Below are 25,923 nucleotides of genomic sequence, written 5' to 3' on the forward strand. Positions count from 1 at the left end.
TTGTTCATTTTTTAACACTGCATAAGTTTTTATTTACAAAGTCGAAAATCACAATTCATCAGCTGTGTTTTGCCAAAGATTATACATTATACATTTGTATACTATTATATTTTATATCACTCTTTGGGCTTCAGCGTAACGCCTAGTTTAGTGGCCTTGATATCGCAGTTCGGAAGCTGTCTCTTCAGATTGGCGGCCACTGCCTCCATGTTCTTGACGAAAATCATGTCGAAGATCAGCAGTTGCCTCAGGTTGTGAAGCTCCCCGATGGCGGCCAGTCCGGAATCGGTGATGTTGTAGCAGCCGGAAACCTGCAATCGTTCCAGAGAGCTGTCGATATGATGCAGTCCCTCCAGACCGTCGTTCTCCAAGTGCTTGCAATTGTGGAAAATGACCGTGTCGATGCTCTTGCAGCCCTTTAAATGCTCCAGGCCTATTTTCATGATCGACGAATTGGAGGCGTCCACTACCTTGAGGCAAAACTGAGTATTTTCCCCGGGCAGGGAGTTGTAATCCTTCCAAAGCTTTGTGGGATTCTCCACGAATCGCACTCCGCCTCCGTTTTTCACAACCCACTCGGCACATAGACGGTTTGCACCCACTTTGGCCAGCCGCTCCGCGTCCACCTGGTTGAAGGCGACGGCCACATAGCCCCAAATTCCTCGCTGATCCTTTGCGTCCCTTGTGAGCAGTTGTTGCGATATCCTGGGGAGCTTATTCAATAACAACATTTTCGGTGACTAACGGAACAGCTGCGCCGTCCGTCGTTGTATAGCACTGTTTGGGGATGCCACTTTGTCAATTTGAAAAGTTTTAAAACGTTTTTGAATTTAAACTTCATTTTGATTTACTTTGTATTTGAATCTTATTCTATTTGACAATTATTTTATGGTCTACTTTTTAAAGGAAACTATTATTTATTAGTTGGAAGGATAAATATAATTTATTTATCCAATTAAAAACCGTTAAGAAAACGAGTATTTTACAGAACTTTTTACATTAAACTATTATCATAAATCTAGTTGTAGGTCTTTAATTTTAGTAATGAAATTGCAATCAATTTCAAAAAAAGCTTATTAGTTGTTTATTTTTTATTTTAACCAAATATCTGTTTATTTATGATTATTTAGTACATTGGTATATTTTAGGCCCTTTTCAGCCGAGGTGTTTACAACGCTCGACTCAACGGTCACTCTGCGTTCAATTTTCACAGCCGTCGCAGGTCGGACGTGCGCGTTGTTGCTGCAATCAATTAATTGAAAACAAGAACGGTGTGAATAACTTTGTTAAATGGTCGAAATCACAGCGTGCTCCGTTGCACAGTTAATTCGAATCGGTTTCAGTGGGCCAGTCGCGAGTGCTGCTGGGAAATCCACAAAGTTCTAGCGCGCGAGAGAGAGATAGCGACAGCGTGTGTGTGGAGCATAAAATCTCGGCAATAACAAAAAACATACATATGCTTGTGGTTTCGATTGAAACGAAAACGAGCCTTTGTTAAAAGCGCCCGATAAGTGAACAAATCGCGGGTTTAGAAAACAAAACTGAGGAGGCAGCAGACAAAATAGCAACAAATACCCCCCGCCCCCGCGAAAATCACGCATTACGTGCACTGCACTGTTGTTGTCAATGAGCGCACGGCTGTGTGTGTGTGAGCTTGCCGCCACCGCAATTGAGGAAAAATTCACCCATACCAAGGCGGCAAATAAAAATAATCTCTGCTTGTGTGCGTACGCGTGTCCGTGAGAGCAGTGACGTCGACTAGAATCGAACGTGTTAAAGTGACGAATAAACAACAAGCGGGAATCGGAAAAGGCATCGGGAATCATCATCATCTCATCACAACAGATAGACAAACAGAACAGACAGCCAAACATTTGTACATTTCCTTCGCACATATGCATTTGAATGTGTTGTATACACGACGAATGTACGTAATAGTTTGCCGCCGCAGACATTAAGGCTCTCTATTCTGTCTCTGTCTCGGTCTTTTTCGCCCTCCCCGTCTCGCTCACGCCCGTTGTTTACACATAACGCCCACCTTCGCCGCCCACTCTGAATAGGTGAGTAAATGCCGCATTCCGCCGCCTAATTAAGTTACAAATTGACTGTTGCCAAATTGTAGTTTCGGTTCTCCATGCGGGTTCTGTTTTTATTGGATTATCATTTCAGTTTACAAAATAAATATAACGATTTTCCTAATGTGGATGTTATTCCTAAAGCTTTCATATACGAACTAAAAATTATAAAGATTTTATCTTAACTTTTTTAGAAAATAATTAAAATCAGAATTATTCTCTATTTTATAATTAATTATAGAAATAATTGAGCATTTCTCTGTATAATTTTAAAAGACAAAAAATGATAAAACATTTATTAGTTAAATTTTTTGTTAAATAACTAAATTAAAGTTCCAATAATCTAAAATAACCTTAAATCTTATCCATATAAACATTTTTAGGCTTTAGATTTGGTTCCAATCTTAAAATGATCTTAAATCTTATCCATATAAACATCTTTAGGCTTTAGATTTTATAAGAGAACTCGGAGAATACCAGGTCCGATATTTCAAGAAGTCTTCAGACTACAACTCTATATCTGTTTCTATTCTAAACTCCTGAGGCACCCAGCGGGGCCTATGCAAAAGATGAATGATATACAGCGCGGCCATGTTAGATGATAAATGGCGCGCTATATTAAATGATTTATCTCGCTGGCTCCCCCGAAGCCCTCGCTTGAGTTCATTGAGCCCCCAGATCTCCTGCCTCCTCCTCCGCCCCCTCGAATGCTAATCTGCGGTATCTCGCATTCAGATTTGTGGCGTAGATTTGACTCGTAGGTAAATGGTAAATGCTAAATGGCTGGCAGCGCAGCACACGCGCCTACAAAGCCACAGAGATCGCAACAAAAGAACTCAGACAATTTAAGACTGGAAACGGAGAACTAAATTCCATCAATCAATTTGAAAACCTTAAGAATACTGAAGTCCGTCAGGAAACGATGTGATCTTCGTCTAATTTTTGATTTAATGAAAGTATCTTAGAAAGCTTGGTAGGAAGGAAAAGCAATATAATAAAATGGGGTTTAATTTCAATTAAATATGAACACCCACTGTTATCCAGAGGTTTTACTAGCTCGAGTATCTTGCAGATATCCCCCAAGTCGGTATTTTGTTTTTATCCACAACTATTTCCCATGCTGAGTCAACTGGCATTTCCTCAATAACACAGTTTGAAGCTTGATTTTTATTCCATTCGAATTTGTATGTTAGTTTTTCGCTGGAACTAATCGTGGAATCGTAATTTCATTTCCACTGGCTATAATAACTTTCCAGCAGCAATTTCTAAAAAATGTTTTTACATTCTACTTTATTGTTTTCGCTCTGTGCCAGTTATTCCTCGCCCAGTTGGCTTGCTATTGCTATTGAATTGTTGCCGTTTTTTAGATTCCGCTTTTTCCGTTTTCTAATTAGTTATAATTACACTTAATGCAATTTAGTTATGAGGTTCTGTTTCTGTGCCCACATTCGTGAGCTCCTCAGATGGCTGTTCGTGCCGTTTCCATTTTTGCATTTATACATTTTAACATTGATGGGGGATTTTATGATTAGTGCAACTAGTTCGTGTTGTGTTGCATCTGACTGGCCGGGTCTGGTTCTGTGCTTTCTGTTACAAGGGCCGTCTAAAGTCATCGGGAGGAGGAAGCCCCGAACTCGATTGGGCACACAAAAGCCCCATCGGACACTAGGCGTTGATGCAATTTGTATTTGTAAGATTTTACTCGGCCCGATAAGTGAAGTGAGTTCCCCAACTCATTGGCCCTAGGTTCTATTGCCCCTTGAGAGAGAGGAAATATCGAGATTATTTGGTCATAAGGCGTTCCTCCTCGTTTTTGCACTAATGGTTCTTCAGATAACTTCATCCTACTTTGCATATTGCTGTTACAAATATTTTGAATAGTGAACTGGGAAGGGTAATTCTTTGTTAATATATTTTTATGGTAAGGTTTACTTTGAGTACTTTTATAGTAGCTTAAAAAATGTACCAAAGCGTTTAAAAAAATCTATTTTTACAATACAATTTACTGTATGTATTTGTACGTAAAAAGACGATCTTGTATAAAGTCTTAAGATTTTCTAAGAACTTCAAACCCCTTTGAAGATTTATAGCATATGAGCTCTCCTTAATTCGTTTTTACTTTGAAGTGCACACCAAGAACATGGCAATATCATAAGAAACAAGTAGCAGAAGGCAAAATGTGGATCCAAAGCTTAGATTCTGTACCTGAGCATAATATATTATTAAGAAGCACCCGAGCAAAAGAGCGAGGTGTGAATTCTAGCTAAATTCAGTATCACCTCCGCATCATATGCATATGAGCTGCAATTTCAGCCGTAGATTATATCAGGTGGTCTCATAAATAAATGCATTTAATGCTCCGTTGGGTCGCAGGGAATGGGGTTCCTAAGTTGGGTTGGGTTTGGATGGGTTGGTGTTGGCCTGGCCCTGGGGAACTGCAATTCCCGCAGATGGCAAACCGAACCGAAAGACTTGACCATGGCATGTCGCTTGTCTCACGAAAGCATCTTGCAATGATGGAGTCGCCTCGGTGGAGGAAGTGGAAGCTACACCGGCCAGCTCCTCATCATTAGCAATTTGAAATGCACTCGAAGTGTGGAGCGAGATCGGAGATGCCGGGGCTGCGAGTGTATCCAATTATTTCAGCATTTTATGGCGTAAATTTCCTTAAACCCAAACCATTTTTCAACTGAAACGAATCGCGGGGAGAAGAAGAAACCCAGGAAAGAATAAGAATTCTGGCAGAATCCCCAGAAAGGAGAGGAGCAAAGCTCCACGGCAGCTACAAATCTTAAAAAGGCATCAAGATTATTGCACAGAAAAATTCTTTTCTTCACACCTCGACCAGACAGCCCAACGTCGTCGTCTTCGCTCCTCAAAGGTCTGGCACGGAAAAAAAATAAAAAGAAATAAAAAATGGACAGAATAAGAAACTCAAAGAATTAAATGCGACTTCAAAGAAAGGTAAAACGGCAACAACAACAGCAAGAGCAGCAAGCGGAGCACGGACAAGAAATATGGTCAAAACGAAGCTACGAGGGCCAACACCACCGACAATGGACATCATGTGCAACAACAATAAAAACCAATTTAAGCCGACGACCAAGCGAGCCGCTTGAAGTGTGTGGCAGGAGTGTGGGGCATACACCATGGAGTACAGAGAGAATAACTATTGTAATTTTGATGTGAGGGATATGAATTTTGGTATGCGAGGTGCAATTAAAACAACTTGGTCTGTCTTAAAAGCAGAATTAAATAGCACTAAAGACAGTTGAGATCTGACAGTTTGAGAGCAAAATTATAATAGCAATATTTGTATATTTCACATGATTTGATCAGGTTTCAATGCTACAGCATGCTTTTATTTTGTTATGCAATTTGTATGTAGTTTTCCTCAGTGCACATATAGTGTGGCTTGAGGAGGATTCCTCGTGGGCTTACCTTCTTGTCGGCTTTCGTTTAACTGACGTCCCAAACACCAGAGGAACGGAGCAACAACAACCAAGGCAACGCATACACACAATCAGTTTCAGAAATCAGATTCGGTTCGAAGTTGAATAGTTTTGCTGCTCGGAATTATGTTTGTACGTATGTCTTGTATCTACGTGCATGCGGGGTATCTTTGTCGCTGCCCCGATCTATGCTGGCTGGCATTATCTGTTTTTGTCTGTGCGTTTGTGTGTGCTACGTGCCCAGCTGTAACTTTGAATTAGGGATTTCTCCATGGGTTTTTGGCCTGACTTGGATCACTTTTCAGAGAAGGGAAAAATAAAAACATGTACCAAGCATGTCAAAGTCAATTTTTCGGAAAAGGGTTTTTCGGTTATATGCAAATAGGAAGTGATCATGTTTTACAGGGTTGACATTTTTAGGAGATCACAAAGATAAGATCAAGACAGGACTCCCTTACTAACCCCTTTATTTAATGCACCTTTTTAAAATAATTAACAAAATAACCGTAAATAACAGTTATTTGTGATTTTTATTTTAAAAGGCCTACTGAGATTTGTACAAGTTTTTATTAACAATTTAACTGGTTTTTATGCACTTTATAGACATGAACAAATAACAGTTAATTTGCTTTCCAGATTTGTTGAAATGCATATACTTTGTGGACAAGAGTAAAAAGAACGTTATTTTTGACGTTTAAAACCAAATATCACAGTAGTCTTTTTAAAATAAAAATCACAAATAACTGTTAATTACGGTCTCTGATATTTTCTTTTCAATAATATCCTGGTCTTTATGTCAGTTACTTCCATTCATGGAAAATAAACTCTACTGATGAATAGCCTCTTATTTTTAAACCTATTCAGATTAAAAAGACACAAAATAAATAACAATACCAGGGCATGGAGGACAATCTAAAAAAAGTCGAGCTCATGATCTATTATCCTGTTACTACTTATCCCAAGTACTTTTCACCTTTCCCACACACTCGCCCTCAACTCTCGTAATTCCCAAAGTGGCAGAAACTGCAAAAGGGCAACACAATCCGCTCGAAAGAATTGAGAGGAAAAACCCGAAACGAATCCCAATCAAAAGAGCCTTCTTTGCGAGAAACAGATGCTCGGTTCTAACACACTCACATAGGAGTACCTTGTATATATATATTTGACCGATCATATCCAGTAACAATGCAAGTGAAATCCCAGAATCTCTTCCTCTTTCTGCCCGGTTCTGCAGTTGTTGCTGCTTTTATGCTCCCTCTTTGGAAAACGAGGCCCAATCCAGTTTTCTGTTTTTTTTTTTTCTGCTCTGCAGCTCCCTGCAGATCTTAAGTTGATTTCGTTTTGGCTTTTGGTTCCTGGAGTTCTTTTCAGAATTTCGTGCTGCGCCTTTTGTTGTTGTTGTTGCTGTTGCTTTGTGTTTTTATTTTTTCTTCACACCTTCGAAAAGGCAGCCAAACTGAAATTTCAACGTTGACTGGAAATCCAATTCAATTCCCAATGGCGGCCCCACTGCAGGAGAGTGTGGGAGCGAGATGGGCAGAGCCAAAAGGAGCGAGAGGGAGATATATAAAGGGGATTTGGGGAGGGGGGATTCTTCCCACAGCCGGTTTTTGGTGTTGGTGTCGCGCTTGGTTTTCTCACTTGGCCCGATCCATACGGAGCTGCTGGCCTTTTGTATTTCGTAGGCCGCGTTCTGGGACCTCGACGGCGACTGACAGCTCCAAAGCCCTGCGTTCTTTATTATTTTGTTTTTGTATTTTAAATCTCTTATTTTTTTTACCAGGTACTCGAGGTATGGTTCGAATATTACCAAAAAAAATAAATGGATAGAATTTTATCAATCCATAAAGCTTTAAAAAACAACTAAGGATTACATATTAATAACTTTTGATTATAGTAAATAGCTGAAACTATCAAAAACCCAAATATCTCAAGTAACCCAAATATAACCATAGTGAATATCATATTAAAATCCACTATACCATGATACCTTTGCTTAAAAGACATTTCAACAACTGATTACAGGGCATTATAAAGTCGATTTCTCGCTCGATTCGTTATGTGTAAGACTTCTTTGCAGGATCGCTTTTTATTTTCTCTCTTTTCGTTAAGATCCCTTGACAGTCGGCTCAATGTGCGCATTTTTCTTTCTTTCTCGCCCCGCTTTTATTTTTTTCCATTTTGCTGCTTGAATGGAATACAATTTGACATGCTTGGGATTTTCATGAGAGCACAAAAAATCGGAAATTATTGCCGCCGCAGATTAATTTTGAATGCGCTGCTTGAGCTCCTCCTGCGGCTTTCTGCTTTTATCTGATATACCCAGATACTCGAATATACGAGCAGCTTAAGTCTCGGGGATTACAAGTTGCCGTTTTGGTGTTTTGGTTCAAGGTGAGAGATCGGGCTTTGAGTTTGAGTGGCCGTGTGTTCCCATCGTGACACTATCTGGAAATACGTGTACTTTGTTAGTCCGGCGAGGCCTTACGAGTTTGACAAACACAATAATGGTGTACAAAACTGTAGTATCAGAGGGGTGAGTTGGTTTATCATCCGCCTGATAAGCGCACATTTCGGAAGCCCGACTGTGTGTTGTGTGACTGCGACTGGTAAAATTGTGCAAGTCCGTCATTCGTTCTCAGGTGATATCACCGCCGACCGAATGAACACATCGTAAAGGCTTTTCTGGGAAATCAGTTGATGCAGGATAAGATTAGTGCCACACAACTAGGGCAGAGTAGCAAAAAGAATCGTTTTAAAAATTCCTTTTTTAATAATAAGAAAATTTTCAAGTACAATATTAAAGATTTGATTGATAGCCAAACATATAAAACTGAAAGATAAGTGATGTTTTTCACAGCAATTTGGTAATCGATTATTTAACTGATAGAAGGTGTATTTATCTGCGTTTCTTGAGATCCTTAATTGAAGCTTTCTTAACTTCTACTGCTCGTCGATTTTCATTCGTCCCCAAAACTCTACGACTTTTTTGTTGCTGTGACTTCTTCTGCTGATTTCGAACAGCAACGCCCAGTTTTATGTCTTCAAAAATGTCTCCAAGTTTAAAAAGCCTTCCATTTATATCTGCGCACTCAATGTACATAGACGAACATGGCTTAAATATCATTTTGGGTTTACCGTTAAGACATGCCTGAAAACAAGGGATAGTAGATCTCTTATAACGATTTTGTGGAATTCTCGACTTTGGTTGTTCTTTATCCTTCTTTAAACTGCTTTCCAAAGATTCCCTTCTGCGTTTTGCTTCTTGAATCCGCGCACTCCGTCGTAGAACTATTGGTGTTTTGCTATCCACTACCATTGAATCTCTCTGAAAAGGTTCTTTTGGATCTTCAGCCTTGTAGTTTTCTGCACTCTTTTTGGATTTTTCTAATCGAATTGGTTTGGCTATGCCCAACTTTCTACGAGCATTTTTTATCTTCCGTTTTTGCTCCTGCTTCCGGAATGCATTACCCAGTTCCATGTTGCTTGAAATGTTTTCTGGACTTCTTCGAGTATTCAGCGTTTTTCTTGGACGGGTTTTCCTTGCATCCTCTAGTTCGACTTCCTTTGACTTCATCTTTTTTTGATTTTTAAGGCGTTCAGATCGTCGAAGTTTCGGCATTTCTGTCATTTTCTCCGGATCCTTCTTGGATTTTCCTGCTCGGCAAGGTCTGGGATTTCCAAAATTATGGGGTTGCCTTTGAGAAACCAAGCAAGTTGCCATGTCGTTAGATAGATCGTTTATTCCATAAACATTTCCATTAAGGTCTGCGCCATTTAGGACCACTTCTGTAGTATCCTCGTCAGCTTCGGCTGGGTCCTCCAGTGAATTATTGAAATAATTAATGGGCTCTAAAACTATAGAGCCTGCCGAATCCTTCTTTGGCCGTAATGGTCGGCGAAGTCTGGCACTTCTCGAGTTTTCCTTAGGCGACTTTTGTTCTAGCCTCCGAAAAGCAACGTCCGTTTCGTTATAAAGCTTTCCATTTGGATCTGCACATTCAAAGTACTTTGGGGCCATCATTTCCAATTTACATTTGCCACAAATCGCAAGAACACGTCTTGCGGAGCGTTTAGTTTTAGATCTAAGTGGTTCCTCGTCCTTGCTCACATTACTCAGTTTTTCCTTTGGATTTTTCATTCGTTGGCTTCTACGGAGAACCGAACTCTCGGAGCGAGGTTTCGATTCCACTCCAGGGTCTTCACTTATTTTGGCTGCATCTGTATTGTACATAGGTACTACAGGCTTCAGCAACCAGGGATCTTCAAAAGTGAATCTATGTGTATCCCTATTTGTCGTCAAATTCTGCGGTAAAAATTCATAACTTTCTGTTTTGTAGTTTAATTCGGACATCTCTTTTGTAGGATATTGTCACTTGTCTGTAATGTATTTCTAAATGAGTATGCACCCCTTTTTGTTGAGATACTAATTTCAATAGTTCCTAAGTTTGAATACCATTTTTAGCTATTATAATGTAGAAACAAGGAAAAACAGTTTAAAAGAGTTTTGCAACATTAAATAGGCTGTTGTTTTCAGTTTCCATATTTTCTTAGTTTTTTAAATATTCTAAGAAAAGATTCCCGAGGAAAAGTCATGTTCACCTGACTTTGCTTGCCCACCACACCCCAAATAAAATAGATAATGGCTAGGATATGATATTTGGCATATGATATCACACGCTTCGTTCTTATCACAGGACAGAAACAACAAAGAAGCAACAACAATAATAACATAAGCATTTGTTGCGCTTTATTTATTCTTTATTTATGTGCCTTAGACCAATCAAGCAAAACGGTTTATCATTGAAGCGATAAAAAAGACGTTAATTTATTATGCACACATACAGAGAAAAGCACTGGTATGTACAAACATATATAGAAACCGGCCGGAGCAGAAGAAAATAATAATAATAACAATAAATGTTTACTAATTGCGCAAAATTGAACTTGAAAATGTGAAATGAGTAAATACACGAGTCAACAAACTTATGGATTGAGTTCTTTGTCTATACATATATCCGTTTTTTTTGCCTAGTAAAGTGTTAATGAAATGCTGAGAGATTACAAAAACAAGGTTCTTGGAGGTCAAAGGAAATTTTGGGGAAAATATAGAGCTTAAGATGTTTAAGAAAAATTGTTGAAACAATAATAAATTATTCATTTCGGAAAATTTTTTGTTAAAATCGTACAAGCTTATTAAAGTTTTATAGCCACATTTTCATACTCATAATAAATGTTTTTTTTTATTATTTAACTTGAGTGATTTTCCGCTAGAAGGAAAGTTCAAGAGAGTACTGAATTTCGCTCGAGTTGGCAGGAAACTCGGTTCATTTTGGTTGGATTAACAGCACAAGTTGGCCTGTAAAATGAACAAAGCGCGCAATTATAAACTCTATTTTTTAGTTATTTAATTAGCGGACCCAGGCTGAGAGGCTGTATAATATATGTACGTATGTGTGCGGGTATAGAACGACGTCTCTGGTATCTAGAGTGGAAAATTAATGGCTACAAAATTAAATTTATTTTTGCAAAAAAAAAAAAAAAAAAAGGGGGAAAAAGAGCAGAAGAGAGGCAAAAGCAACAACAACAACGGCAAAAACGGACCTGGGCTGCCAGACAGCCTGGCAATTTTGTTTCTTATTGGATTTTTATTCGAGCTCGCCGCGCGCGTGTTTGTGTGTGCAAGTGTGCGAAATTTATGTTGCTATTTGCGTCGCGGTGACTGCGCTGCCCACTGTGCGCTGCCTCTTATCAGGGGTTCTTCTTGCTGTTGTTGTTATTGTTCTTGTTTCTAGTTGGCTGCTGGCAGGTTACCTAATTAGTTGCCGCAGACAGCGCGACGTTTTTACCTTTTAACGCTGTGCGCGACAAACACATTTACATTAACATTTACGTATGGTTGTGTGCGGTTGCTTTGACGTAACACATTCCCTGTAGTTCGCCGGGACTGGTCCCGAACTAGCGAAATCGCCATACACCGGGGGCTTGGGACTGACTCCCGTTCATACCACCCGCAATGTAAATTTCTATCCACTTTTACCACGGCACGTCCTAGGCGGTGGTCATATGGCGAAGTTATGCATTACCTTTCGCCACAAAAGGGACCGATAGGTGGTCCCATATTATACCCCTTTTCGCCACAAAAGGGGCCACCTATCGGACCATCTATCGGACCACCTATCGGTCCCTTTTGTGGCGAAAAGGGGTATTAAATGGGACCACCTATCGGTCCCTTTTGTGGCGAAAAGGGGTATGAATTGGGGTTGGTGTTTTCAATACCAAAAAAGCTGAATGCTATGAAACTTCCCAAGAAAAAATACTTTTTGTTAAATTAATTTATTGTATTATAAGTAGACAATTTTTCTATTTTTTTAATTTATATTTATTGAACAAATTCCTCTGCTGGCACGTTTTTGTTGAGTGCCTCATTGTTGTTATTATTTGATTTGGATTTATTTTTAAAAAATCGTTTCTTTTGCAATTGAATTGCCTTGGGAATCAATATTTCTGCATTACCAGATTCTGAAACAATATCTAAAAAAAAATAAGATTTTAGTGTTTTAAAATAAAATGAGAACAGAAACTAACTTCGGCAAGCCAAGTTTTAATACCCTTGCAGCTTTCAGGAATAAAATTGTGACTAGAAAAGCATAAATATAAAATAAGAATAACCAACAGTTAAATGTAGACTTATTTCACGCTTTTGAAACTTGAACCGACAGACAGACGGACATGGTTAAATGGATTTACTTTATAGGTTTGAAAAGGTCTCCTTTACTGCGTTACAAACTTCTGGACTAAATTATAATTCCCTCTGCATGGGTTTATATATATATTTTTAGTTTTTGTTATACAAGCCTGTTCACATCAAGCCATGTTTTAAAAGTGAAAAGCAGAAAAAGACTGAAAGAAATAGGATTAAAGACAGATGGCATTCTAAGAAAATAGATTGAAATTGAATCAAGAAACTAAGTATATTATAAAAAATACAGTTATAAAAATAACCTACCTTGGAGTGCACCATAAAAATGTGTAAATGAGTTTAAGGCTTTTTTTCCAGAAAGGCCTTTAACATTAAATCCCACAACGAACTCATCTGTGAGAATCCTCCGCAAGTTTTTTAAAACCCCTTCTGGCAGCAACAACGATCTCATGGCTTTAATCTAAAAAGGAAGAAAATTTCAATATAATGTTTATATCAAAGAAAAAAGACTTACATAGGAGTCCTTTGCACAACTATTAATATTTTGGTTGACTATATTTAGGGCCTCCTCATCTTTAATTGGGAAACATTTCGCCACGTTTGTGTTTTCCACTCGTTGCCGCACCAGTTGCGAAACAATAATTTTTTGTTCCGCAAGGGAAAGAATTATTTCCTCAAGTTTTTCTAAAAGAAATTAAAATTTGATTATAAGAGCATTTAGCAAGGAAAAAATATACATATTTAAGAAAAGAAACATCACTGAAACAATTATTTAAAAATAATATAAATTAAATAAAAATTATTTTACATTTTTTAAAAACAAAAAAATGTCTAAGGTTTATAGTGCAAAACAAAATTTAACGTCAAAAAGTTTAACATTTTACCATTTATTTCCGCGATTTGCTTCTTAACTTCGCAACAATTTGTGCACACTGACGGCGGTTGAAAAGGTTCGTCTGAAATGGAAAACGAATGTACTTTACGTAACAAATTCGGTCGTAATGAGATTATACATACCAAAGGAAAAATCTGTGAAACTGCGCTTCGAGATTTTTGAAGGAGTAGCCATTTCTGTTCTTCTATTCTATCTTCAAAAAATATAAATAAAAACTAACAAAACCAATGAAACCGACACATCTGACAAAACAAACAAATCGACAAAAACAAAAAACTACAACATTAATATTTATTTTTTTAAACTTCCCTAATAAAAATGAAGCATGGGAAAAATAACCATCCCACTTTCCCCTGGAATAACAACGGCCTTGCACTCTAAATTTTCTAAAGGAAATCTTTCTTCCTCTTGCATAGACATATCTTTAGCAAAATAAATAACTAAACATGTTGAAACTACTGGTAGATCATAAAACCTGTCTAAATTGGTAAATCGTTTCCCTACTATTGCTGCCCCTTGACTGTCTAATTCTATAATTTTTATTGGAATTCCTTTCTTTATAAAACAAAAATTATCAGGTGACTTACAAGTAAGCGTACAACCCTTAAAATTACATTTTTTACCTACAATTTTGGCATATTCTTGCACTAATGGTGGTTCATATATTTGTTCTGATAATTTCCTGTGAATTTGCTGCAAAATTAATGACGGTTTTTTTACCATTTTTTTCAAAGATTGTAGATAATTCTCAAAGGAATAACAGGATCCAGAAATTGGATCACCTACATGCTGGACCGTCTCTTTTAAATGAACTAAACTATGAATATTATACGAAATACTATTTTGACCAAATAAAACAGCAAAATTTTTAACAAAATAATTTAGCATTGCTTGGCATAGATTTAGGTTTGCCTCTCGTTGCTGTGAACAACACAGAAACCTATACGAGCAGTGTAAAAGTAGAAACTCGTAATAAACATCATGATGGACACAATCTTTAAGAGCAATTGGTCCTGAATACAATAAAAATTGCCGAAACTCAGTAGCCTTCCAATGATTAAGATCAACTAACGATCTGGGCTTTCTTGCAAATTCATTAGGGATATATCGACGCATATTTATTAACCTATTTGAAATGGTATCTTTTTCTCTATTGGAAACTCTAATCGAAACGCTATTACTTATGAGTCCCTTTAAAAATTTACGCATTACTCCTAGTTCTACGAGGTGCATGCTATCTAAAGGAATTTGTGTCACCATGCCCACATTTAAATTTTCTAAGACGGTTTTCTTTGCCAAGTATTCGGCCTGGTGATGATCTGGATATTTCCTATCTAAAAAATCCTGGTCGCTAATTAGATTTCCTGATTCTGTACAATATGTTAAAGTACCCTCTATTTTTTTCCCCACCTGGGTACATTTTGCGCAACCATGTCGGGAAGTATGACCTGGTGTTCCACTAATAAAAGCCCTAGCAGGAGCATCGCAAACAATTGCCCTAATTTTCATATTTATAAAAGTCCCATTTTTTTCCATGCCATTCTCAATTATTCCAGACAATTCTTCAAACAAAGGACTCAAATATTCTTCACAGTTGTTTGGTTTTGTGTACCCCAGAAAAACTCCTACACAAATAACTGGCGTATTTACAAAATTATTAACTCTTATCAAAATGGGCCAAAGTTGCGCCCGGGAACTTTTAAAAATTGGCAGTCCGTCTATATTAATGTCAATCACTAACTGATTTTCACTCTGATAGCAGTCTAATAACTTCATAAATTGATTTTTAACTCCTACATGTAAGTATTGGCCACCTGCTACCCGCGAAATAATTGGCTTGGAGGGACAAGAAGACTTATAAAAAGAACTGACGTCTAAATTTTCTTCGCGCAAAATTTTAATCAGGTCTTTGGCGCATTCGCGGGAGACTCTATGCTTATTGTGCCATTGGCGAAGCTTGTCATTTAACAAACCACTATTTCGGACTGGAGGTCCGTCATTAGTTTCTACACGTAACTCTTCTGTTTCTAAGGCTTCCATATGATTATCGAAATCTGCTGTATTGAATGCCCAACTATCAGACACTTCTAATTCACTTGGCGGCTGCGCTTGCTCTATTTCCCTAAATCTTTTCTGACATTTCTCCTTTTCCTCTTTAATTAATCGACGAATGTGCCTGTTGCTGTTCATGGCTGAATATCACATATTATTAGGGATTTAACTTGCACAACATATATGGCGGTACTCACCTGTTGACGACACTTCAGAACACAACAAAATATAACACTTTAAATGTACAATAAGACAATTTACAATAAGACAATACAATGTTTACAAAATTTGGCGCACGCGTTGGGTTAGTGATGGTAGCGGAGTTGGGTAGTGATGGCAATCCGTTACGATTAATATTGCGACTACCGATATCGTATAATCGATGGCAATAAAAACATTGTTAAAAATATTGCTGCAGCTAAATTGCTCATTATTAAATATAAATAATATAAAAAGAAATAAAATTCTATCATTTATTATTTTATTTTATCTCATTATTAAGTTTTTATTTTATTATTTTAACTTTTTTTAAATTTGTTTTTTATATAAACAAAATAAAGTTGTATTCGTTATTAAAATCATTATATACTTGTCAAAAATTTCATTTTACAATTTTTTTAACTCATATAGAAGTGTTCACATAGAAGTGTTCACTCCCCGATAACTCTTTTGCTCTTGTAAAAAATACACACGCCACCTATTGACCCTTAAGGGACCACTGGGTGGTCGATCCCTTTTCTACCCCGAAAGTGCCACCGGCCCCCTTGAGAACTACAGGGTTACGACAACGGGCAGCGACGCTGACGTCGACTGCACGCGATTTCCGTTCTCTGCCCACGCACATTGCACACTTCACCACAGCGGCAGAGCAGAGGCAGAGCAAAAGCTGCGACAGAGAAAACTTAGATAGAAATACAAATACAAAGACCACAAATAAACACGCGACAAAGCGCAGCTTCAACGTTTTGTCTTCCTCTTGCTTCTGCATTTGGCTTTGTCTTGCTAACGGTCACAGTGGGACAAAGGACTAAAATGAGCTTTAAAATATTAGTTCGAAAGAAACTTAGATGCACTCCTAGCAAGAGGTCAAAAGGTCGAAAAAAAACAATTTGTATTATTTGCTGTACTGATTAACTAATCATCCTGTTATTTAAAAATAAAAATGTATGTTTAGGGCTTTAAAAAATATTAAAAATGTCTGAATTCTACACACAAAAAAAAAACTTGGTAAAATCAACTGTAATAATTGTCAAACAGGCCCCAACCAGCAAAATTGTCAATTCTACTAAGTAAATTGTCATTTCACAACAACAAAATACACACAATTAGCAAAGACACAAACCCAAAGCAAAAACAAAATACACGTAACTATTTTAATAGTTACGTAACTATCTTTGTTGGTCAATTTTACCAATCAAATTTTTTTGTGTGTAGTCAAGGAAAAACTTTTTAATTAGAAACTAACCAACATATAATTTCAAAGTTTTTTCTATCAATCTTAGATTATAATTACGGACTAGAAAACAGCCCTAATCTTTTCCTAACTCATAAATTAATTTTAATACTTCTATAGCTGATATCCGAAATATTTGGTCAAAACAAACAGATTTTTCCCACTGTGCCGTGGGTTTTGGCAGCATCGCATCGCTTGTGTTGCAGCTGCTCGGCGACCCCGCCTCACCCCACCCCACCCACTGCTTGCCACACGGCCACCTCCACCCCCACACCCATTTTTCACCTCAATTTTCCGACCGCCCACTGCTTGGGCTTTGGTTGTTTTTTGCTTTTTGACTCTGTTTTTTCTTGCCTCGCTTTTCTTTATTTTTTGTGTTTTTTTATACACGCCAACGACAGCGAGAAGAAAAAACACTTGAACAAATGCAACAGTCAGCTTATTCACAATAATATTGTGTATGGTATATTTTTATTCGTTTGGCAAAGGTAATAAACAAGAGAAATAGAAAAAACCAAAAACAAGACAGACAAAATCATTTGGGCGAACCAAAAAAAAAAGATAAAAACAAAAAACCACGACAAAAAGCTGTGGGCGACAACAACAAGTCGAGTGAAAAAGGCAATACAAAATTACCAATTTAAATGTTAAAATCCGAATCGACGGCTGAGCCAAAAGCCACTAAAAACTAAGTCAAATAAAAATGCAGCCAAGGCATTTAGTGAAGTAAAATGCTAATAAAGAAGTAGGTATATGTATTTAGACCCGAATGCACAGATACGATAATTATATAAACAACGAAAACTGATTGTCGATGTCGTTCTTAATGATCATCGGAAGATACACACGTTGATCATTACTGTATGGGGCCATGTATGTGGTATACTACATACATGCGTGTAGCATAAACATATGTGTGGATGGAACTGGGACCATTGTATACATATATCAATGGGTGTATTATCATATCATCATCGGCAAACGGACAGGCGACAACGTCGACATTTTGTCGTTTTTATAAGAAGACAATACCCGGGGCCGAGCGTTATCTAATAAATTGTGAGGGAGTTGACAACGGACGACTGACAACGGACCAACAAAAAAAAAACCAATCGACTGAACACTGAAAAATTAAACAAAAAACGAGGAAAAAAATCTGCATTTGATCGTAAATTTTGTTGTTGTCTGTTAGCTGTCCGAAAATGAGTTCAGAGTGAAAGCCCAAGAGATGGTTTCAGGCGGCGTGGGTTTTTCCCTCAAATCCCCAAGCACGGCTTTAACCTTTTTCGGTGTAAACAGAACCCGGGCTTATCAATATGCGAATTAGCCGATGATTATGCATGCAAATCGGATTCAAAATGGTGGCACATCGGTGGGCAGAGGAAATTAGCGCTCTCTGCTGATTGGTGTGTGAAAATTGATCCACCAGATCGGAAGATAGCCCCCAGATAATGATTTAATGGCCCGCATCATGCTTAGGAAGTTTGGGCTTCATCAAAGTGCTGATCGATAGGTGCGAAATCGGACATATTTTACGAATGATGATCGATAGCCCTAATCCCGCTTGATTCCGCAAATTTGGGAGCTTTCGATGGTTTAAATTTATCAAAATTATATAATGACCTTTCTTTAAAAAGTAGAGGTAATACCAATTGATGATCCCTTAATACTTTTTTAATTCAAATTAAAAACTTATTTAAACTTAAGGTATAAAAAATGACTAATACAAATGGTTATTTCATTTAGGAGATGTTTGAAGTGTAAAGTTTAATGTTGTGAGAATCAGTCTGTTATAAAGTTCTTTATCTCTTTAATTAATATTTACCCTAGAAGACTTATCCTAAATTAAATTTACCCCTATAAAATGACCAATTTCCTGAATCCAAAGGTAAACCCTTTGATTAGTTTGAGCTTTTCTGAACGAACACCTTTCTCTGGAGCAAGCACTTGGCCAGCCAAATATTTACCCCGAACGATCTTGAACAAATATCAACAAATATAAACATTTCCCTCTGTAGATACCGCGATCAAAGACAGTGCAAACCTATTGATTAGATAATTGCAGAGGGCCGTAAGAAAACACACTAAATGTAGAACGGGAAACGTGCGACAATCTCGAGATACAGATAGGTAGTTATAAAAGCACTCCTCCAAGAAATTGGGGCCAAGTCTTCGGCTGAAACTAATCAAAGCCTCTTCAGTTCGGACACTTGAGGTTTTCCCTGGCCAACAACAACAACAGCAACGGGTAGTATGTAGCTTTACTATATATAGACAAGGCGAGTGCAGCAGACGTGGAGCTGTGAGAAATGTGGAGAAAACTCTTTGAAGAAAATCTTGAGACCAAAGTAAGCGGCTGCTCCTGCTCTTTTTATTTGATTTCATTACGCTTCGGTTTTTGTGTGGCTGCCTCCGTTTGCGTGTTACTAAATTTGGTTGTCTGGGCATTTTTACGCGCGTGTATAGAGTATCCGTGTTTGTGCCAGACCATTTTTAGTAGCCTGTCTATATATGTAGCACACTATATGGCATGGTATTGTATGCCAACTCTGCGGAGCTGCGGTAATTGCCGAGTATTTTCTTTAATTCGTTGCCAGCTGCCCTTTTTTGTGGGTGTCTTTCTCTATGGAGGGGCTATTTGGTGGGAAAGTGCTCCAGTCAGCATCATTTGTGGTCGTTCGTATCCGGAACGGGACACCAAAAAGGTGATAGCAGCCTCAAACTGCGCAGCATCCATTCTTTATCTCCCCGCCGTACTGTCACCGAATTTAGCGTAGCGAATAGCGAGCTTTGGACCCCCTATATAATACCATCGCACACCCAACGCCCTCTACATTTTAATTCAAAATGAAAATAAAAACCGAACTGCACACGCTGCACAATTCTGGAGCAAGATGAAGACATTACGTCTGATTCTGATTTCTGAGTTCTGAATTCCGAATGCCTCCGGGTGGGGGCCTCTCGTAGTCGTCGCCGTTGCCACAACGGTGATGATGATGACGATGTTTTGCTCTTTTTGCAGTCAGCAGCAAAGCGCTCGCCTTTATTTTGTTTTGTTTGCATTATAAAATCGTTGGCTCTGCGCGTTTTTTTCGCACAAAACATCCGGTCGTATTTTAATTTAATGAGTATAAATTCTCTGCTCGGCCAGAGACACTGGCACTTTCTGCACAATTATTATTTATATATTTATAAATTATGCAAAAATATACACTTTTGAGGTTTTATGCTGGGAAAAGGCGAGAAATACAAAATGGTTTTAGTGGTTACCTTGTATTTGCAGCAATTAAAATCATAATTTCATAAATCATAGTTGTTGGTAGATATTATTAAATATTTGAACATTTGTAAATCCAATTAACTATGCAGTTTTGGGACTGGAGGAAATATTAACTTTGATCTATGAAGTAGAAAGAAAAAGAAGAATTACGAAAAAATGTAGAAACATTTAAGAACTTAGTTTAAAGCACCCTAAACTCGAATCTAATCGTTTGTTTGTCCTTTTTTTTAAGGCATGATGCACGGGAGGATCGCAGCAAGTTCGGCTGGCGGAAGAAGCTTTTCAAAACTGGCGGACGCCGAGTGACATTCGCAGGAATTAACGGCGCTTTCTTAATGCCGCTTGAAAATTGGAAATGGAAATCAACGAATTTAACAAAAGCCGCAAAATGCACGTTTCGGCCATAAAAGGCCGGCAATCGAGGGAGGCACATGCAAATGATGATAGCAGCAGCAGCACCACCACCATGGTCATTAGTAATCATCGAATATGCAACATGAAAACAAGTAGGAGCAGCGAACTAACGACCGATGGCAATGGCAAATTTTTAATGTCATGGCGACGACGTCGGCGACACAACAACAGCAATGCAGCATCAGAAACAGCAAGTCGCAATAATGATAATTGCAATTATTCTACAACCAATGATTTCAATAAAATCAATAAATTGCTGCTAATTACGTACATGCTGCTGATAACAGCGGCCACAATTTGTCAAAGCGCCGCCCAGTCGCCGTCATCTTTGAGCGGAGGAGGAGGTGGAGGATCCGGCTCCAATGGGGGATCTCCCCTGAGTGCGTTCCTCAAGTCCGGTGGAGCCTCCTACAATCAGCAGTTGCCGCAACAGCAACTCTTTGCCATGCTGACCAGAAACGGAGGAGGAGGATCCTCGGGATCAGGAGTAGGTTCGGTATCAAGCGGAGGAAATCGAAGATACACGGATGCCAGACAGCACTTTATGGCCCTCAGCGAAGATGACTCGGATGCCGAAGTGGACGAGGAGGATATGGCAGCATTGCATTACCCATTGGCCGCCTCACATCCGCCGGCTGGAGCTCAGGGTTCGGGGATTTCATCCTCCATTTCCATACAATCGGGATCACTGGAGACGAGTGGATTCGTGGCCGACGATGGCGGGCAGTATGAGCAGGCTCAAAAGGCACTGGAGGCAGCAGCAGCGGCGGCCAAGGCTAACAATAAGTACAACATTGACTGTCCCAAGGATTGCAAGTGCCTCAATGTCCTCTTCGACTGCGACAAACTGCATCTGGAACGGGTGCCCGTCTTGCCCAGCTACGTGCAAACTCTGTAAGTATACGGATTATAGGAAAAATGGGGGAAATAAACATACTTTTCAAAAGAAATGAATATCTACTCAAATCATTCAAATGGAAGAATATATTTACTTTTTATTTAACACACATAAATGTCAATTATTGTCCGTTAAATTCACTTTTAAAGATTTCTATAAAACTAAACTTATTATAACTCAAGTAAAACAAACCATTCAATCGATTTTAGTCCCTTTTCGACAAGTTTATTTATTTTGTAGCTCAAATTCTATACGTATAAAAAAAAGAGGCTAATAGCAGCCTTTTTTAAATCCACAAATTCCTGGGGGATGAAATGGCAAAATGTCCACCCCCTGCAGACAACTATGCGAATATAAATTACAGAGTGGCACAACCCTCAACATCGACGTTTGCCCTCAATATTTCCTTTAATTTTTTTTTTCTGGGGTTGCGATTTTATCGTTGCGCTTTTAATCAATTTAATGCATAGCAAAATTATGCAAACGCCGTTCTTTTACTATCAGTAGCTTTGCATCAATAATTGCGGCATAATTGAGGTGCATTCGACAAGCCAAGGATTTTATAAATGCAATCAATTAATTTTTATCTATTCCCCAGGCATCTGGCCAACAACAAACTGAACGACACAACCGTCCTGGAGATTCGTAATCTGTCCAATTTGACAAAAGTGTAAGTGCAGCTTAGGTTCATTAAATAAAAGCTTAATTTATAATTCAATATACCTTAATTTTAGATCCTTAAAAAGGAATTTATTGGAGGTAATACCTAAATTCGTAGGACTTAGTGGTCTGAAACACTTGGTATTGGCCAACAATCATATCACCAGCATCTCCAGCGAGGCCTTGGCGGCTTTACCTTTGCTAAGAACGCTAGATCTGTCCAGGAATCAATTGCATACCATCGAGGTTAACTCTTTTCCGAAGCCCAATAGTCTAGTTCACTTGTAAGTTGTGAGATAATTCCATGAATTAAACAATTTTCTAACTTATTTTATTTTTAAACCACAGAATACTCAGTTTTAACGAGATAACCACTGTAAATGAGCATTCGTTTGCGGCTCTAAACAACCTCACGGATCTGGAACTGAATAACAATCGCCTGAGTACTCTGCCCATAAGGGTTTTCAAAAATTTGAACAGACTGAAGAAGCTGTAAGTTTTGTACTGCCAATTATGACACTATATCCTCTATAACTAATGCATCTAATTACAGAGCTCTCAACTTCAACCAACTGGAGATCAACTGGTCCACGTTCAGTGGCCTGGTGTCGATGAAAAACCTCCAACTGAAGTCCAATAAAATCCGGGCGCTGCAGGACGGCGTCTTCTATGTGATGCATAACATCGAGACCATTGATCTGGCCATGAACCAGATCAGTTCACTTTCCCGCCAGGGTCTCTTCAATCTGACAAAGCTGCGACACCTCAATCTATCGTACAACGCCATAAATCGCATCGAGGTGGACACCTGGGAGTTCACTCAGTCGCTGGAAGTGCTGGATCTCTCCAACAATGCTATTAACGAGTTTAAGCCGCAGCACTTGGACTGCCTGCATCGGCTGAAAACTCTCAATTTGGCCCACAACCGATTGCAATATCTGCAGGAGAATACCTTCGATTGTGTTAAGAATCTGGAGGAGTTGAATTTGCGACGCAATCGCCTGTCCTGGATCATTGAGGACCAGAGTGCGGCGGCTCCGTTCAAGGCTCTTCGCAAACTGCGACGCTTGGATTTGCACGGCAATAATCTGAAGCAGATCAGCAGCAAGGCGATGAGTGGCCTCAACAACCTGGAGATACTCAATCTCGGTTCCAATGCCCTGGCCAGCATCCAGCTGAATGCCTTCGAGCATATGCTACGGCTTAACAAGTTGGTTTTTAAATCGCTGAACTTCATCTGCGACTGCGATTTGATTTGGTTCCAACAGTGGCTGAAGAACCGCTTTCCCCAGCAGGCCGAGCATGCGGTCTGCGGCTATCCGGAGCATCTGCTCGATCGTCATCTGAAGTCCCTAAGCAGTTCGGAGTTAGTGTGCGGTAAGTGTAGTTAATACTAGTTAAAAATGTAATTGTGACTCACCTCTTCTGTTTTCTTTTAGTGGACTCACCGAAACCGAGGGTGGAACAGGAACCAGACAACATGCTGGCCGTGAATGCAGCCAACATCACTCTGGAGTGCATTGCCAGTTCTCCGACTGCCGCCTCACTGGCCGCCGCCGATGAGCTGAAGATCAAGTGGCGCCACGACAACCAGCATGTCCAGGAGCGGCCGGGGGAACTGCATGACGGTGCCAGCACGGAGACCCAGATCCGCCACGACCTGAGCACCAATCAGACCTCCATCTACGGCTACCTAAGACTCTCCAATGTAACCATCGAAAGCGCTGGGCGCTATCAGTGTGTGGTGTCGAATGCTTTTGGAACCACCTATGCACAGAAGTTCAAGATTTCCATAGGAAGTAAGATCACATTAAGACTTGTTCGTCTACCTATATTAATTTATATCTTTGCCTACACACAGTTCATCCTACCTTCCTGCAAGTGCCCTCAAATTTAACCCTGGATGCTGGGGAAACGGCTCGGTTGGTCTGCTCGGCTAGCGGTGATCCCACGCCTGAGATAGCGTTGCAAAAGTTCGGAGGTAGCGAATTTCCGGCGGCCACCGAGCGACGGCTACAGGTGATTCGCGAGGAGAACGCCTTCCTGATAACCAACGCCAAGCTCAGCGATTCTGGCATTTACACTTGCACAGCGTTGAGTGCTGCGGGCGAGATAAAGGTCAATGCGACGCTGGTGGTGAATGGTAAGTTCTGGCTAACTTTGTATTTTAACTTCCACTAATGTTTCTCGTTCCTAATGCAGATAAACCTCAGCCCAGCATTCCCTTGGCTCACCAGGAGGTGGTTGTGGGACGCACCTGTGTGCTGCAGTGTCTCAGTGAAACGGCCAATGCAGATTTTGAGCTGGAGCATCCGCACCGCGAGTGGTTCAAGGAGAACAAACCCATACACATCTCGCCAACGGCTCCGGATGGGGATCGCTACTACTTTTCGAATAACAAGGAGCTGCTAATAATCCTAAATGCTCAGTCCAACGATGCCGGGCACTTCCGCTGTGAGATTACGGACAACTCGCGAACATTTACGCTGCAGTCGGAATTGGTGGTGGTCAAGGAGAATCTCAATTGGGACGTCCTGCTGATGGGCATTATTCTGCTGACCGTCACCTGTGTCGTGGTGGACTGCTGCATCATTTGGTGCACTTTGCGGTACCAGAAAAGAAAGCTACGCATGAGCCTGGCTGCCGAGAGGTTAGCTGCTCGCACTCAGGCCAGTCTGCATTCCACATTGGACAAGGATCAGACGCAATTGACCACACTGAATCGCACGCAGCTCAGACCACACCAATCGCAACTGGTCCTCGATGGAATCGCCTCGCAGCAGCAGCAGACGCAGTTGAGGCCGCGCAGCCTGGCAGATCTGGGCTGTGGCAATGGCGAGGCCACGCACAGTCGCCTCATTGTGACCACGACGCCGTCCTACGAACAGCGCTGCCTGGAACAGGGTCTCACCCTCAGCTATCTGCAGCAGACGGACTTGGAGGCCCAGCAGGATCATCTTTCCAGCAAGGATTCGGGCACCGGTTCAGATGCGGCGGTCAAGCGGAGCCTGGAGGACTTTGTGGTGGCCATGCCCAGGCACAAGCATCTCACGGACGACGAGGAGGAGGACGAAGAGAGCGACCTACAGTACGCGCCCACCAGGGCTCTCGGCATCAGCGCTGCCGAGTACGACGACATGGAGCTATACGAGCTGAATCATGCCGAAGCCGAGCAGCAGCACTTCCTGCAGAACAACAATCACAACTACGACGGTGGCGGGGGTGGCGATGCTGGTGGATTGGGAATGGTAGTAAGTGAAGCGGTGCCTAAGGTGCTGCCACGCAAGTGCAGCGCAGGAGCCAGCGGCAGCGGCAACTACAACTCCATCCAGAAGTGCACAACTGTGGACATTTGAACGGAGGAGGAGGCTAAACCAAATGAGCACGATGATCAGGATCATATACCAAAAATCGGAGGCTGCAGCCCCCACCAGCATCCCGCCCCCAAAACGAACAAAGACTGTTTAACACGTAATTATAATTTGTAGACGGTGGACCAGACTTTTTTTTTGACTGGCCCACGACCGCAGAGCAGGCGGCCTTATTGATGCCTTTCGCTAAGGAAATAGGACAGCTAGAGAAACATACCAGTGTCTTCGTAATTTATGAAATTAATCGTTAGAATCGATTTTGTAGAACTTGTAATACCTAATATTTGATAATCCGTAACCGTAATATGTATATTTATAATTTTCTTTCGCTTGTGATATTATTTATTATTTTGATTGCCCGAGTTTTAGGCGTAACACATATTCACCTCTGTATATATATCACCTAGGGTTTAATTGTAGTTGGTATACCTATAGTTTCGTAAGTCGGAGCACACCCCTTGATCAAATGATTGCCAGAAAATCGGCTATGACAGCTCCAAATGAGTGGGAGTGGAGTCCTTTAAAGGATATTTGCAGTTACTTTTGATTTTAGTTAACTTTTTGGTTGAATTTGAAATTAGTTTGCCTTATGATTGGCCTTGACAAAGTGTGAACGAAAACAGAATAAAATAAAGTCAAAATATTTAATAAAATGATGCATTATTCCAAT

The 25,923-nt window shown here is 39.9% G+C and overlaps 3 protein-coding genes across 6 annotated transcripts; 1 reads left to right on the forward strand and 2 right to left on the reverse strand.

Moving 5' to 3' along the window:
- Positions 1–13: 13 nt before the first annotated feature.
- Positions 14–874, reverse strand: LOC108066209 (ATP synthase subunit s, mitochondrial). Its single transcript, XM_017154609.3, has one exon. It carries the CDS (start codon positions 729–731, stop codon positions 117–119), a length of 615 nt encoding a protein of 204 aa, XP_017010098.2. The 5' UTR covers positions 732–874; the 3' UTR covers positions 14–116.
- A 312-nt stretch (positions 875–1,186) lies between these two features.
- Positions 1,187–25,922, forward strand: lbk (leucine-rich repeats and immunoglobulin-like domains protein lambik). The gene is made up of 9 exons (XM_070212457.1): positions 1,187–2,060; positions 20,143–21,218; positions 21,821–21,892; positions 21,957–22,166; positions 22,231–22,374; positions 22,436–23,259; positions 23,322–23,681; positions 23,744–24,025; positions 24,085–25,922. The coding sequence occupies exons 2-9, from the start codon at positions 20,266–20,268 to the stop codon at positions 25,236–25,238; spliced, it is 3,999 nt and encodes a 1,332-aa protein (XP_070068558.1). The 5' UTR covers positions 1,187–2,060; positions 20,143–20,265; the 3' UTR covers positions 25,239–25,922.
- Positions 11,895–15,520, reverse strand: LOC138912647 (uncharacterized). Of its 4 annotated transcripts, none has more exons than XM_070213855.1 (6): positions 15,375–15,520; positions 13,248–13,318; positions 13,115–13,186; positions 12,745–12,914; positions 12,537–12,690; positions 11,895–12,061 (listed from the first exon to the last, which is right to left on the reverse strand). In XM_070213855.1, exons 2-6 carry the CDS (start codon positions 13,297–13,299, stop codon positions 11,910–11,912), a joined length of 600 nt encoding a protein of 199 aa, XP_070069956.1. In that variant the 5' UTR covers positions 13,300–13,318; positions 15,375–15,520; the 3' UTR covers positions 11,895–11,909. The 4 variants fall into 4 exon arrangements, 3 of the variants coding, with proteins under 3 accessions (XP_070069956.1, XP_070069957.1, XP_070069958.1); XM_070213856.1 differs by having other exon boundaries at positions 13,248–13,314; positions 15,375–15,518; XM_070213857.1 differs by having other exon boundaries at positions 13,248–13,340; positions 15,375–15,432.
- Position 25,923: the final 1 nt, after the last annotated feature.

Source organism: Drosophila takahashii, chromosome 2R (assembly GCF_030179915.1).
Source record: "Drosophila takahashii strain IR98-3 E-12201 chromosome 2R, DtakHiC1v2, whole genome shotgun sequence".
Classification (NCBI taxonomy): domain Eukaryota; kingdom Metazoa; phylum Arthropoda; class Insecta; order Diptera; family Drosophilidae; genus Drosophila; species Drosophila takahashii.